The sequence below is a fragment of the Myotis davidii genome, unplaced genomic scaffold, assembly GCF_000327345.1.
Source record: "Myotis davidii unplaced genomic scaffold, ASM32734v1 scaffold1285, whole genome shotgun sequence".
Taxonomy (NCBI): Eukaryota; Metazoa; Chordata; class Mammalia; order Chiroptera; family Vespertilionidae; genus Myotis; species Myotis davidii.
In genome coordinates, this window is record NW_006296049.1 from 124,695 (window position 1) to 139,501 (window position 14,807).

Below are 14,807 nucleotides of genomic sequence, written 5' to 3' on the forward strand. Positions count from 1 at the left end.
ACCTTAGTCATACTTGCCAACATTGGGCATTCAAATAAAATAAAAAAAAAAATCTTTGCATCTTTGAATAAGATAGGGCAAAAGACAGAATTCTATGACATGTCCTAGACATATCTCACCAGGATGACACTGATTAATTGGTTGCTATAGGCTGGGTATGGTCCTATGGCCATTTACAAATTCATCAAAAACACTCTAGTACCCTGCCCACGTGTCTCTATTTTATGCAAAGGCTCAATAGTATGAGAACATTATCTGAAAGGCTGTCATAAATAAGAACAATTAGACTTTTATATAGCCAAGACCTGGTGGGATGATTTATAAGGAACAACTTTCTAACAGTTATGGAATACAATGGGCTGCCCTGTGAGATTCACCACTATCAGAAGTTTTTAAGCAAGCAGAGGCTAGAAATACATCTGGCAGTATTGTTAATAGAACAGGCATGACACATGTGACATATATATTCACATGAATGCCATATGTACTAGCTACAACTTCATCTTATTTCTCACACCAGGACAAGATCAGAATGTGAGAGGTAGCATGATCTTGCCACATACATAACCTACTTATATAGGTATGTGGTGTGTGTATGTGTACACATGTGTGTATCACAACTGTTGGCAACCAACCCAGCATGTCCCAACACCACAGTTGAGAACCACTATAATAGAGGGGCTCTTTATATAGAGTGGGAAGTAGTTTTCAACCCCAACTGTACATATGAAATCTCTGGGGGAGTTTTCAGAAAGGCCAGGTTCTACCTCAGACCAACTAAATCAGAATATCAGGGGGTGGGGACCCCAGCTCCCATGTTTAAAAGCTCCTTTGGGGATCCTAATGTGCAGCCAGGCTTGATAACCACTGCTTTAGAGTCTATAATTCTTCTAGCACTGATTTCAGCGTTGTATTGTATCTCAGAATGGTAAGAGCTGATAAAAATTTTAACATAACGAATGTTAGGCAAGGAATTAGGAAACTTGGGCTATCATCCTATCCTATATAATAAAAGTCTAATATGCAAATTGTCCCCTTGGGTGGTCGTTTGACTGGGAGTTCAACCGCTCGCTATAACGTGCACTGACCATCAGGGGGCGGCACGGAACATGGTGGGCGTCGGTGACATGGCACTGGCAGTGGGAAGCAGTGGAGGCACTGCCAGAGCTGATGGGCCCCAACGAAAGCGGGACTGTGATGAGATGGTGGAGCAGATTAGTGGGTGGTGCCAGGCCAAGGCAGGTGCAAGCGGGGACCTGATCGCCCCGCTGGTCGCCCTGCAGATGGTGACCAGCGGCAGCTGCGGGGGTTGGGGCCGCCGTGAGCTAGGGCCCGATCTCCACAGGCCACCCCAAGGGACCCTACCTGTGCATGAATTTGTGCACCGGGCTTCTAGTATTTAATACTTGGCATGACTTTGGACAAGTCACTTCATCCAAGCTCATCTCCATTCTTTCATTTCTAAGATGGAGACAAAAATACCTGCTTCCTATTTTCTGCCAAAGTATTAGTAAAATGCTTACTATGCTTTAATAACAATACCTGCATATTTTGTCACAAGGCACTTTTGCATACATTCCTTCTTTTAACTTCTGAGATTACCATACAAAACCATATAAAGGTAGATTTATTAAAACCCATTTATTAAAAACAGTAACAACTTTGTTATTCTGACTCAGGATATTAGTGCTGGAAAGGGACATTATACACCTCTTCTAATATAATCCCTTCATTACATAGATGAAGAATCTGAGGCCTAGGGAGATTAAGTGACTTGCTTAAGGTCATCTAACTCACCAGTGGCAAACTCAAGACTAGAACCCGTGTCTATATGGCTCCTAAGCTATTACTTTTTAAAACTATAGCACATAGCCTATCCTTCAACATGTTCTTAGTACACACAGGAAACATGGCTGAGTGAGGAAGCCAACTTTTTCAGCAGTAGCTTTGGAGAAATCATCATTTTGGTGCCTTGCTGCAGTCTCCCTTTCAGTAACCTAGTGATAATACCAGCCTGCTTCATCTGGGTTGGAACAATAATAATCAGGATGGCCTTCATGCAAAGCCTCAAGGTCTACGTATAGTGTCTGCCTACGAGCAGTCTGATCAAAGAGCAGTCATCATACCATCCATGTACTTTGAGGTCACACAAAGGGAGAAACTAGATTGTATGCCAGATTGCTCCCCTTAATGCCCAGTTATAGTCTCTTCTAGAGTTTTAAAATCAGGGGGAAAGCCTAGAAAATAATCATCTCTCACTGTTTTAGGCACAGGATTTGTCATTGATAGCAATACTATTTACTTGAAATATTTGTTATATATTCTTTTTTAGGCTTAGAGCAACAGTGCTATAACATATAGTAAGTTTTCCTTGAGGAAAGTATACCTGCATTTGCTTCTCATTTGGAAACTCCCTCACCAGTTTTAGGCCTTCTACCATGTATTTCTTGTGTGTATTTTTCAACTCTGCTTCCTGTTACTTAGCTGACCTTTAAATCTGTACTCAGCTCATGTGCTCCACTTCAACCATAGTAGAGTCCATAAATGTTTGTTAATTAAATGAAAGTCAGACATGTTCTGTCCCATTTCCTCTAAGTGTCTCAACCCTCTGTCTCTCTACTACCAAATCTTTGCAATACGCTATTCATTGGGCCAGAAATGGTCTCCCACTTGCCCCCAACATATATTTCCCTTTCTGTCTTATAATGCAGCAATAGTCATCTCTTTCCTGGCATCTTCCTAAACTCTATCTACTTGGTTTGGTTTTATAGTCAGTCACCCTTAAAAACCCCTCAGTGCATTTCTCTGAGATGAAGATGCTGAGGTTCTATGGTGTACTTCTATTTCTTTGCCTTGTTTTCCTATCCTATCTAATAAAAGAGAAACATGGTAATTGGCGTCCAACCGCTACCCTTCCCATTGGCTAATCAGCGAGATATGCAATGTAACTCCCAGCCAAGATGGCGGCCGGCAGCCTGGCAGCTTGAAACTACCATGAGGCTTGCTTGCTTCAGTGACGGAGGACTCCAATGTCCCCCGCCTACCTTGCCGGCCTCTGAGCCTGCAGTTTGAAACATTGTAACAAAGATAGAAGCTAAAAAAAAACCAGAAACCTGCTTTCAGCGAGCTGGGATCTCAGAGCTAAAGCTGGCCCAGAATTTAAAAAGAAAAAGAAAAAAAGGAGTGGTGGGGAGCTCCCGCCCCCCGCCAGCCTGCAAACAGCGCTCAGCCCCTCACCCAGACTGGCCAGGCACCCCAGAGGGGACCCCCACCCTAATCCAGGACACCCTTCAGGGCAAACCAGCCAGCCCCACCCATGCACCAGGCCTCTATCCTATATAGTAAAAGGGTAATATGCTAATTAGACTGGACATCTTCCAGATGTCTTTCTGGACAAAGCCATGGTGGCAGGGGCCAAGGCAGAGGGGGTTAGGGGCAATCAGGCCAGCAGGGGAGGGCGGTTAGGGGCAATCAGGCCAGCAGGGGAGGGCGGTTAGGGGCAATCAGGCCAGCAGGGGAGGGCGGTTAGGGGCAATCAGGCCAGCAGGGGAGGGCGGTTAGGGGCAATCAGGCCAGCAGGGGAGGGCGGTTAGGGGCAATCAGGCCAGCAGGGGAGGGCGGTTAGGGGCAATCAGGCCAGCAGGGGAGGGCGGTTAGGGGCAATCAGGCCAGCAGGGGAGGGCGGTTAGGGGCAATCAGGCCAGCAGGGGAGGGCGGTTAGGGGCAATCAGGCCAGCAGGGGAGGGCGGTTAGGGGCAATCAGGCCAGCAGGGGAGGGCGGTTAGGGGCAATCAGGCCAGCAGGGGAGGGCGGTTAGGGGCAATCAGGCCAGCAGGGGAGGGCGGTTAGGGGCAATCAGGCCAGCAGGGGAGGGCGGTTAGGGGCAATCAGGCCAGCAGGGGAGGGCGGTTAGGGGCAATCAGGCCAGCAGGGGAGGGCGGTTAGGGGCAATCAGGCCAGCAGGGGAGGGCGGTTAGGGGCAATCAGGCCAGCAGGGGAGGGCGGTTAGGGGCAATCAGGCCAGCAGGGGAGGGCGGTTAGGGGCAATCAGGCCAGCAGGGGAGGGCGGTTAGGGGCAATCAGGCCAGCAGGGGAGGGCGGTTAGGGGCAATCAGGCCAGCAGGGGAGGGCGGTTAGGGGCAATCAGGCCAGCAGGGGAGGGCGGTTAGGGGCAATCAGGCCAGCAGGGGAGGGCGGTTAGGGGCAATCAGGCCAGCAGGGGAGGGCGGTTAGGGGCAATCAGGCCAGCAGGGGAGGGCGGTTAGGGGCAATCAGGCCAGCAGGGGAGGGCGGTTAGGGGCAATCAGGCCAGCAGGGGAGGGCGGTTAGGGGCAATCAGGCCAGCAGGCAGAGGCAGTCAGGGGGGATCAGGTAGGCAGGCAGGCGAGCAGTTAGGAGCCAGCAGTCCTGGATTGCGAGAGGGTGCAGGCTGGGCTGAGGGACCCAACCTGCCCCCTGCACGATTTTTGTGCACTGGGCCTCTAGTTAGATTATAAGCTCTCTGAGGTTGCCCAATACATTGCATTTTTGACTCTTTTCAAATGACCAAATGCCAGCATGACTATATATTCCTCATGACTTGCTTCTCTCTGATGTTGTGGCTTTAGAAGGCTCAGTTCTCTGTGTGGTTCACGATGAGCTAATTAAATCAAGGAACTTTCTAGGAAGCCAACTAGGGTAGTTTGTGAACTTCTCTTAGGCAGAATGTGACTGCAGGGCACAGTTGCAGTAGCAGTAAACTGTAGTGCCCGGAAAGTTAATGTTTTAACATAAATAATCTACATTTGATAATTATGTAAGCCTGTCATCATGTAAATAAATAAAACATGCCTCAAAGTCAGACTATTCCTAACTAGCCTTAACTAGTGTGTTTGATCTGAACTCTTAGCCTTTTCGGTAATTCTCATTACCCCTTAGCCTAGTGAGCAAAATCACTCTCTTAGGTACTCAGCTTGTGGTCTATAATTTTTATTGATATGACCATGATGTGATAGAAACAAACTGGACTTGGAGTCAGAATATTCTATTTAAAGCCCTATCACTATAACCTTAGGCAAGGTCATTTCCCTCCTGTGGGCCTCAGATCCATCTGTAAAACAGATAATAAATATCTCATTGAATTTTTGGTGACAATTGAAAAGAAATAACATATATGAAGCTTTATAAACTGTAAAGTGCTATAAAAATGTGAAGGATCATGATCACATTGGAACCAGCCTGAGGAAATGGTATAGAACACTACTACCTTTCTGACTGGTAAGAGCCCACAGACATGAAAAGAACCACCTGCACACTCAGGCAGCTCCTTCTGCTGGCCCCAGGTTCCATACAGAGCTGGCCTGATGAGCACCCTTCGGTGGAGCCAATGCCTCTGAATGGGATCCAGGGGTTCAGGTGCAGGGTATGGGGCGGATACATTCCCACTGGCAGTGAAGACAGACTAGAACCCCTGACAGAGATGAGAGCTGCCTCCTACCACTTGGATGTTCTTCTTGGGTATCTTAAATAATTTTGTTGGCTTCCAGTCCTCATCATCCCCATCGTCAATATCACCATCCTCAGGATCATTCACAGAATGCTCTGAATAATATTTTAGATCATCGATGTCCATGCTTTGCTCCAGGAACTTTTCTTTAAAATGGGAAGGTCTTGGCTAAGAACAAAGGTTTGGAATAGTTATTTAATTTAAAAAAACAACACATGTGGATCATATCTTCACAGTAGCTGTTGCCAGCTATCTTCCCAGAGCAGAGATTTCAGACTCCCTCAAATATACTCCACTTGGCTTTACCAATCAGAAGAAATTCTGCTTCTCCCTTTGGCCTTGCAGAGTCTTTGAAGAGACAGAAACTGCAAGGAGAGGTTGAGTAATCTAAGGAGGGAGGGACTCATGATCTTATAAGTACTTAGGGATGGACAGCTGAGTTCTGCTCTTTTACTTTGCTCCTCCTCTTCAGCTGTGTTACATGTCTGTACATGGCCAAGAGTCCATCTTCCATGGAGGGAGAAGGCCTATTTCCCTCAAGACTGTCCTAGAGTTTTATCTGTGAGTCCAAAGAAAATCAAGATGCTGGAATTTGGATATTTAACCTCGCAACCTCTTCTAAAAGACGAGTTTAGTGTACTCACTCCAAACCTTGGCTATGGGAAGGTATCATAGGCACTGAGCAGTTTACCTTAGGTGGGATATATTCAAAAGAAGAGTCTGGAGAAAGAAGGGTATCCTTAGGAAGATGAGGTTTCTGTTTGCTGGCTACTTGGAGGAGAGTCAGTTTCTATTTGAAAAGAAGAGAAAACGTGTATATTGCAGGGCAGCTTCTGAGAGTGTTCATGGCTCAAACATAAAGATTTCTAAGCTAGCTCAATTTGAAAGCATATTAAAGTGAGGCAGGGTAATACTAAAGTAGGTTGAAGGACTTCCACTTTACTACAGGATTAGGATTCAATTCAGAAAAGAGTAAATTAAAAATGTGTTTATATAATTTGAAATGCACATGACTATGTCAAATGGAAACCTGATATCGACCTCATAAAATACAGCCAAGTCATCATATTCAGGCTTTTACTCCCAAGGGTTGGCCTCAGTTGCAACAGGGTCTCCCCAGGCTTGTTCAGTGGATGAGAGGCTGTATTACCTGCTTTATGATTTCATTCTCTCGGAGAAGCTGCTTATTTTGCGCATACACTTCTTGCATCTTCTCAAGTTCTTCTTCCTATTTCCAGAGAGCACAGAGATTGGTGGAATTATTTTGGGCACTACATGTGGGGCACCAAACAACTCACAGAGATGAAAACATACTGCTGCCAAGTTGCTGGCAACAGATGGATTTTGCACAGCAAGCACTGGCACCCAGAAAAATGCCCCATTGCCACCAGTTCCTAGGTGTCCCGAATGCAACTCTATTCCAACATCCCAAGCAGCCCTGACAGCCATCACAGAAACTATGGACTCTGCCCTACATGCCTTATTCTTTTCCATTCTCCACCCTCTCATTCCTCATTCACATCAGGGAGCTGATTAAGAAACCTATGCAGAGAACTGTTTCTCTGAAGTCAGAGATGCTTTTGATCATCCTTCTCAACATAGACTAGGCAGTTTATTTGCTACTCTAATAATAAGCCTGATTAAACTTCCTGGTATTTAAGACAACCAGATTCATGCATATGACCTTAACTATACTTTGGTTATATCTTTGATGGGAGGTACCAAGGAAACCCTAGAGACTGGTGGATCAGGAAAAAGATTCTAAGTTGGATAAAATAGTGCTCTGACATGCTAGTAAGGGTGTGGTGTTCCCAGCCTCTGGAAGAAATTTAGACCCTAGGCATTTTATAAATATGTCAAGTCTCAGCTCAGAAGAACAGGCTCAGGAAGAGACAGCTCAATGTCCCTAGGAGTCTACTGGATGTTTTAATTTTCTCAACTATTTAGAGCTCATGTTGAGGCAAAGAATCAGGAGGCCTCAGAGTCTGGTATTGAGTATGCACTGTCATTTCTGTACCAAAAAGGAGGTTATTCTATGTGTGGCTACATTCTAAATACCTTAAATTGATCAACTAGGGCCAAAAAGCAGTAGAGGCTGCCATTATCAACCCTGTTTAACACCTAATTACTCTCTGCTGTAAGTACAATGGTCTAAATCAGATAATTCTGTCAGGCCCTCGGAACCCATCTCTGGAAACCTTTGCCTCATTATACCTGACACTTCAGTGTGCTCCGCAGCTGTTGTTTCTTTTCACTGACTGACACTTCTGGCTGCTTCTCTGCCATCTGGCTTTGCTGCAACTGGCTGAGAAGGTACAACACCTAGAGAAAGATACAACCCAATGTGACCAAATAAAAATAAGACAAAAAAGGAAATTGGGCTCAGTCCAAGCAGTGATCAGATTGACTCCTCTGTGATTTAGCGGAACTGTTTTCTCTCTCTCTCTCTCTCTCTCTCTCACACACACACACACACACACACACACACACACACACACACACACTTCTCTCTCTCTCTCTCTCCTCTCTCTCTCTCTTTAAATCCTCACCTGAGGATGTTTTTTACTGATTTTTAGAGAGAGAGAAAGGGATGGGGGAGAAACAACATGTGATTAGTTGCCTCCCACACATGCCCCAACAGGGGATGGAACTTGAAACATAGTTATGTGCCATGACCAGGAATCAAACCCACAACCAACTGAGCCACCTGGCTGGGGCTAAACTGTTCTCTTTTGCTCTCATGGCTTGAAGTAGTAAGGAGCAAGCACAACTGCATAGTTCACCAGGCATGTTAATCTTAATACCAAAATGGAGGCTAAGATCTCTTGTCACTGGTATGTGTAAACTTAGACAAGTCATTCATTTCTCTTCGTTTCAGGTTTCTTATCTGCAAAATTTGGAAAAGACTATATGGTCTTTTTTTATTGCTCAGAAAACTTTTTATAAAAGCAGCTTTCTAGCTTTTAAGGTTGTTTCCAGTGTTAGATTTGCAAACCCAGAGTTGTTTGGTGAATGAAAATCTGAAAGCGCTCATCTCCCAGAGCTTGTATATTTAAGAAGCAAATGACTGGAATCTTAGGTCAACCGGGATTTGGTACCTGAAGACTTTGGAGAGTAGCTGGAGAACCATTTCTTATTTTGTGAATAACCTTAACTGCTTTAAATTTGTTTCCTATAAATGTGTAGCCCAAACTTCATTTGTTCTAGCATTGGGGTGCTCTCTTGATCATCTGAGTATCCTAAATATCCAATTCTATTTTTTAGAGGCAAACCTTGAGTAAAGCCTGACCCCTTTGGCATAGCTTATAAGGCCTCTGACCTTAATTCTGCTTAGGTGTGTAATACAGGCTATTCAGATGCCAGTTCTTCCATTTACTGTGTGACCTTGAGCATGTTAACTGTTGGAACATAAGGCCTGGGCGAGGTCCTGAGGGGGAGGGTGGCACACAGGAGCTCAGGGGCAGGGGGCATCAGGGAACCTGCCTCAGAGTTGTTGAATTAGGACGGAACATAAACAGACCCCTCCCGGCACTGCCCAAACTAGATGCTCCAGCTACATGGTCTTTTGAAGGAAACATCATATCCCCCACTATCTTTTAAAACTAACAACAGAAAGCAATGATGGTTTATTCCTCAGTGTAGCTTCTTGGCTTGCTAGTTTACCTTCTCTTGGTGCTGTTGCTCCATTCTGAACAGCTCTGCCTGTAACTCTGTCTCTTTTTCAGCAATATGATTTCGTTCCTCAAACAGCATCTTCTGCATGTCAGCACAGCTGGCCTTGTTCTGTTTCAGATTGCTTTCAAGCTTGCTGACCTGTATCTTGGAGGAGACCAGCTGGAAAAGTTAAAAGAAGAACATTTTCTTTGAAGAATGGCCACCTTTCCCCATTCATTAGGCAGACAAATGTCTGCTTTCTTGAAATGGGCTAAGAAAAGTTCCTCCATGTCCAAGTCCATTCTTATGTTTTCATGACATATGGATTCTACCATTGAACAGTAACAACACTACTCAGGCCAAGAGCCAATATTTCTGTTGAGGTAGATAACTTAAAGCTAGAAGTCATCACTAAGGTCATTCAATCTCTTGCTCTGCCTCGGCAAGAATAAACCCAACATGAACAGTAGCTGACAACTCCATATGTAAGAAGTTCTTCCTTAATTTTAAAGAGAAAATCAAAAGACACACCCTTACGGCCAATTACGTCCCATCTCAGAATGTCTGTGTTCACATGCTGAAACTCGTAGACACGTTAGCTGAGACTGTAGATCTGGCTCTTCAGGCTAGATTGATATCTTATGCTGGCCTAGTTATATATTCTCTATTAGCTCGGATGGTGAACATCATAAACACCAGGGCTCGTAAGACTAATGAGAATTTCTTTAGTAAGATAAATCTGCTACCCCAACACAAAATGTAAAAGCATTGCTCAAACTTGCAGAATCGGAGGAGTTTGTAAGCTTGTCTTAAGAGAAAATGCCTTAATCACCAGAGGTGACCAACTTTAATTCCTCTTGTGACAATGTAAGATGATAGACTATTTTAAGGTCAGTGAAGATGCATTTTCTTTAAGAAAAATCTCTGTATGCCAGTGATTAATTTGTCTGTCCTAGATTGTATCTTAAACTTCTTTTTATTGTTGTTAATCCTCACCCAAAAATATTTTTCCATTGATCTTTTTTAAAGAGAGTAGGAGAGTGAAAGAAACATCGATGTGAGAGAAACACATCAACTGGTTGCTTATTGCACCGTGCCCTGACCAGGGCCTGGGCCGGGGAGAAGCCTGCAACCAAGGTATGTGCCCTTGACCAGAATCAAACCCGGGACCCTTTGGTCCACAGGCTGACACTCTATCCACTGAACCAAACTGGCTAGGGCTTAAACTTTTAAAATATGGGTGTTTTAAAAAAGTACTATAGTATAATAGTTTAAGTAGTGGCCTATTATGGCATCCTGATCTTTTCCTAATAATAAGAGCAAACATTTATTGAGCATTTGCTCACACCAACTTTTACCCATAAAACTATTTCTCTAATGTTAGTGTTATTGCAGTTTTTATCATATAAAATGACACAATGACAGTATTCCAGGCTAACATCTTATTTCAATCTACCAAGCCAGATCCCTAATTGCTGGTAGGAAGAGTAATATTTACTTCTCCAATTAAATATTTCATTGCACACTTGGCTTCCAGAATGGTAGCAATATTCTCCCAGCGATGTTTTGGCCTGTCTTCACTTTCTGCATCCAGTAGCTTCTGCTGAAGGTCAGCAATCTGAGCACTCCTGCAAGGAAAGAAACAGTGAGCCTTATTACCAGTAGTCTCAACACCCAGGACAGGGGAAGAGTTCTGAGGAGAAACTTCAAATAGTTTTATGGAAGGAGGTATCAGTTAAATATCATTTAAATAATGATTTAGTCATCTGGTTAGGATGTATGCTCAGCATCTGTGGGATATACAGTAACTCAAATCCTGTTACAAAGAGACTCCAAAGACCATCCAAATGGTTTCATTTTATTAAATACTGGTTTAAATAAATGGATCATATATGGGACTTGGAAAGATTTGTTTTAGTAAGGCTTGTTAGTAGTGCATTGACTGTAATGTGACTTGTCTCAAGGCCACATAAGCTCAGATTGTGATATGGTGGCTCACCTATACAAGAAGATTCAGGTTGGAGACTGGAAGGAAAAAAAAATGCCTCAAAATAACAAACACGTGGATGCCTTTTGCTGGCATTGAATACCAAATTGATACCTATGGTTGGTGTTGTGAGAGGTTATCTTGAAGTGTTTGCCACAAGACTGAGAAGTTTCTGAGAAGACAAGATACCCTGCCTGATCCTGGTTATAGCTTCCAGATACTTTCTGATCGAGTATGGTCTGAGACCAAGATTGACACGATATTTTATTTTCATTAATAACTTCCTTCTTAAATTTGCTATGTGACCAGTGAGAGGGAGCACACCAGCATGTGCATAACATGCAGTGCTATGTAAGGTACTATAAAGAAGATGGGACCCTAACCGGTTTGGCTCAGTATATAGAGCATTGGCCCACGGACTGAAGGGTCCCAGGTTCGATTCTGGTCAAAGGCATATACCTTGGCTGCAGGCTCGATCCCCAGTAGGGGGCATGCAGGAGGCAGCTGATCGATGTTTCTCTCTCATCAATATTTCTACCTCTCTATCCCTCTCCCTTCCTCTCTGTAAAATCAATAATATATATATACATATATACATATACATACATACATACATACATACATACATATGTGTATATATATATATGAAGATGGGTACCGAAATAACCTAACATGGCAGTTCTCAAATTTAGGTCTCAGGACTTCTTTACACTCTTAAAAAGCATTGAGGGACATGACCACAAAACATTTTCCCAATAGGTTTTCTTTCTGCTATGTTGGTAGCATTCAGCCTATTGGGAACATTTAAAAAAGAAAAAGGCATTGAGGATCTAAGAAATTCCATTCATATACACATTATACCTACAGCATTAGAAAGTAAAACTGAGAAATATTAAATATTTATTAATTCATTTAAAAATAAAAATTCACCTACATTTTATGGAAGAAAAACATTAAAAAAAACCCAAAAAATAATTTAGTGAGAAGACTGGGATTATTTTTCACTTTTACAAAGCTCTATAATATCTGGCTTAGTAGAAGACACCTAGATTCACACATCTCCCTCTGCATTCAGTCTTTGTTGACGTAAATGAAGACAATCTGGCCTCACATGGATATGTAGGTGGATAAAGGAGGAGCATTTTAATAGCCTTTTCAGATAATTGTGGCTATTCTGCTTTGAAAATACACCAAAAGCCTACAAGTGGTAGCTCCTTTAAAGTTAGTTGAAAAGTGGAATCTGAAGAAAATAAAACAAAACAAAGTGGAATCTGAAACCATTATTAATAAACATTTCATACTCTCTTACATTAATATCCATTGGTCTAACTTGAAATCTGAATAGGTTTCAGATTTCTGTAACATGATTCTGTAACATGCCATTTGGACAATGCTGAGCATGTAGAGCCTCCAAATATTAACACATTTCTTTATACAGTATAGAAAAATCATATTTGTTTGTTTGATTGTTTATTTATTTATTTATTTATTTTTACAGAGAGGAAGGGAAAGGGATAGAGAGTTAGAAACATTGATGAGAGAGAAACATCGATCAGTGCCTCTTGCACACGCCCTACCCAAATCGAACCTGAGACCCTTGAGTCTGCAGGCCGACGCTCTAGCCACTGAGCCAAACTGGTTAGGGCCATATTTCTTAATATCCCTACTGGTCTCATTAGAAAAGTTATGAAAAACTGTCTAGCTCACAGTAGCAGATATACATTTTCCAAAATTCTGACTGTCTCTTAAAAATTCAAGTTTTTCTCTGGTGACAAACACTGTCAGCTGTTTTCCGTGAAGTGACAGGCTCACTCCATTCATTTCTGAGAAATGTCTGCCACATACCCAAGTTTGAATAACCATAGTCGGTCTGTCAGTCATTCTTTCAAGTAGAAATGAAGTTCTATGCACAGAGGTCTGCTGTCCACCCTCCCAGCGCCAAGCGCCTTTCCTGGAGACAACACCACACACCTGCAGGCTGCATATGTGCCTTGTTCTTCCCACTCCGTCACACATACCAAAAAGGGCTGAACTCTAGAGTGCAGATTTCATCAAACGAACACTTTTTACTACTTTCTCAAAGCCACTCTTTAGTGAGACTCGCTTTTTAAATCTCTGAGTGTGTGGTGGCGATGTATTCAGTGACCGCTGCTACAGATTGGTACCACTGCTTTTGTTCAAGCCAAGCTGTCACCAGTTTTGTCCACTGTTGCTTTTGTACTATCATGGCAAATAGCATCTTAATGTTATTATGAAAATAGTTTTGATCAGATTCCCTGAAAGGGTCTCAGAGACCCCCAGTTTTCAGACAACACTTTGACAACCCTGGTCTAATATGTAGTCTTTTCCTTTAAAGGCTTACAGTCTTTCTAGACTGACAAGACTAGTAAACATAAAACAGCTAATTAATATAAAGATAACATATATCATCTGTATCACATGATTGAGTACTATAAGTTCTGAAGAAGGTTAGAGAAGAGGGAGATTAGTGAGGGATGAAGGGTAAGGGTAGGCTTCTTAGAAGAGGTGGGCCAGAACACTTCAGAGTTGTCCATCATAAGCCCTTTCCTGTCATCTCTGACAATTTATAACCCTTGGCTATTTCAAAATTTAGTTTATGCCTCATAAATTTTAGGAAAATTCTCTTGATTAAACTCACCTCTGTCCGATTGCCCTCTACTCGGCACTTGCCCTACATTTAAGTAATCATTTACTTATGCCCAGTGTTATGCAGGTAAATGTTTAACATCCAGCACTTAAAAAACCAGACCTGTTTCCAAATCTTAGCTATTGTAAATTGTGCTGCTATGCACATAGGGGTGCATATATCCTTTCTGATTGGTGTTTCTAGTTTCTTGGGATATATTCCTAGAAGTGGGATTACTGGGTCAAATGGCAGTTCCATTTTTAAATTTTTGAGGAAATGTTATACTGTTTTCCACAATGGCTGCACCAGTCTGCATTTCCACCAGCAGTGAAGGAGGGTTCCTTTTTCTCCGCATCCTCTCCAGCACTTGTCATTTGTTGATTTGTTGATGTTAGCCATTCTGACAGGTGTGAGATGATACCACATTGTCGTTTTGATTTGCATCTCTCGGATGATTTAGTGACTTTGAGCATGTTTGCATGTCTCTTGGCTTTTTGAATGGCCTCTTTTGAAAAGTGTCTAGGTCCTTTGCCCATTTTTTGATTGGGTTGTTTATCTTCCTTTTGTTAAGCTGTATGAGTTCCCTGTAAATGTTGGAGATTAAACCCTTATCGGAGATAACATTGGCAAATATGTTCTCCCATGCAGTGGGCTCTCTACTCATTTTGTTGATGATTTCTTTTGCTGTGCAAAAGCTTTTTATTTTGATGTAGTCCCATTTGTTTATTTTCTCCTTAGTCTCTCTTGCCCTAGGATCTGTGTCTGTAAAGATATTGCTACGACATATGTCTGCAATTTTGCGCCTATGAGTCTTATAGGGTTTTTATGGTTTCCCGTCTTACATTCCAGTTCTTTAGCCATTTTGAGTTTGTTTTTGTGTATGGTGTAAGTTGGTGATCTAGTTTCATTTGTTTGCATGTATCTGACTAAATTTCCCAGCACCATTTATTAAAGAGGCTGTTTTGAATCCATTGTATGCTCTTGCCTCCTTTGTCAAACATTAATTGAGTATAATGGCTTTTGTTAATTTTTGG

The 14,807-nt window shown here is 42.7% G+C and overlaps 1 protein-coding gene across 1 annotated transcript in view; it reads right to left on the reverse strand.

Moving 5' to 3' along the window:
- Positions 1–14,807, reverse strand: part of KIF4A (kinesin family member 4A) — a 168,994-nt gene that overhangs the window by 7,101 nt on the left and 147,086 nt on the right. Inside the window, exons 23-28 of the mRNA XM_006770944.2 lie at positions 10,638–10,767; positions 9,149–9,319; positions 7,700–7,807; positions 6,636–6,713; positions 6,177–6,275; positions 5,477–5,653 (exon numbers count right to left, since the gene is read on the reverse strand). Coding sequence (XP_006771007.1) covers positions 5,477–5,653; positions 6,177–6,275; positions 6,636–6,713; positions 7,700–7,807; positions 9,149–9,319; positions 10,638–10,767 — 763 coding nt within the window. The remainder of the gene's footprint in view (positions 1–5,476; positions 5,654–6,176; positions 6,276–6,635; positions 6,714–7,699; positions 7,808–9,148; positions 9,320–10,637; positions 10,768–14,807) is intronic.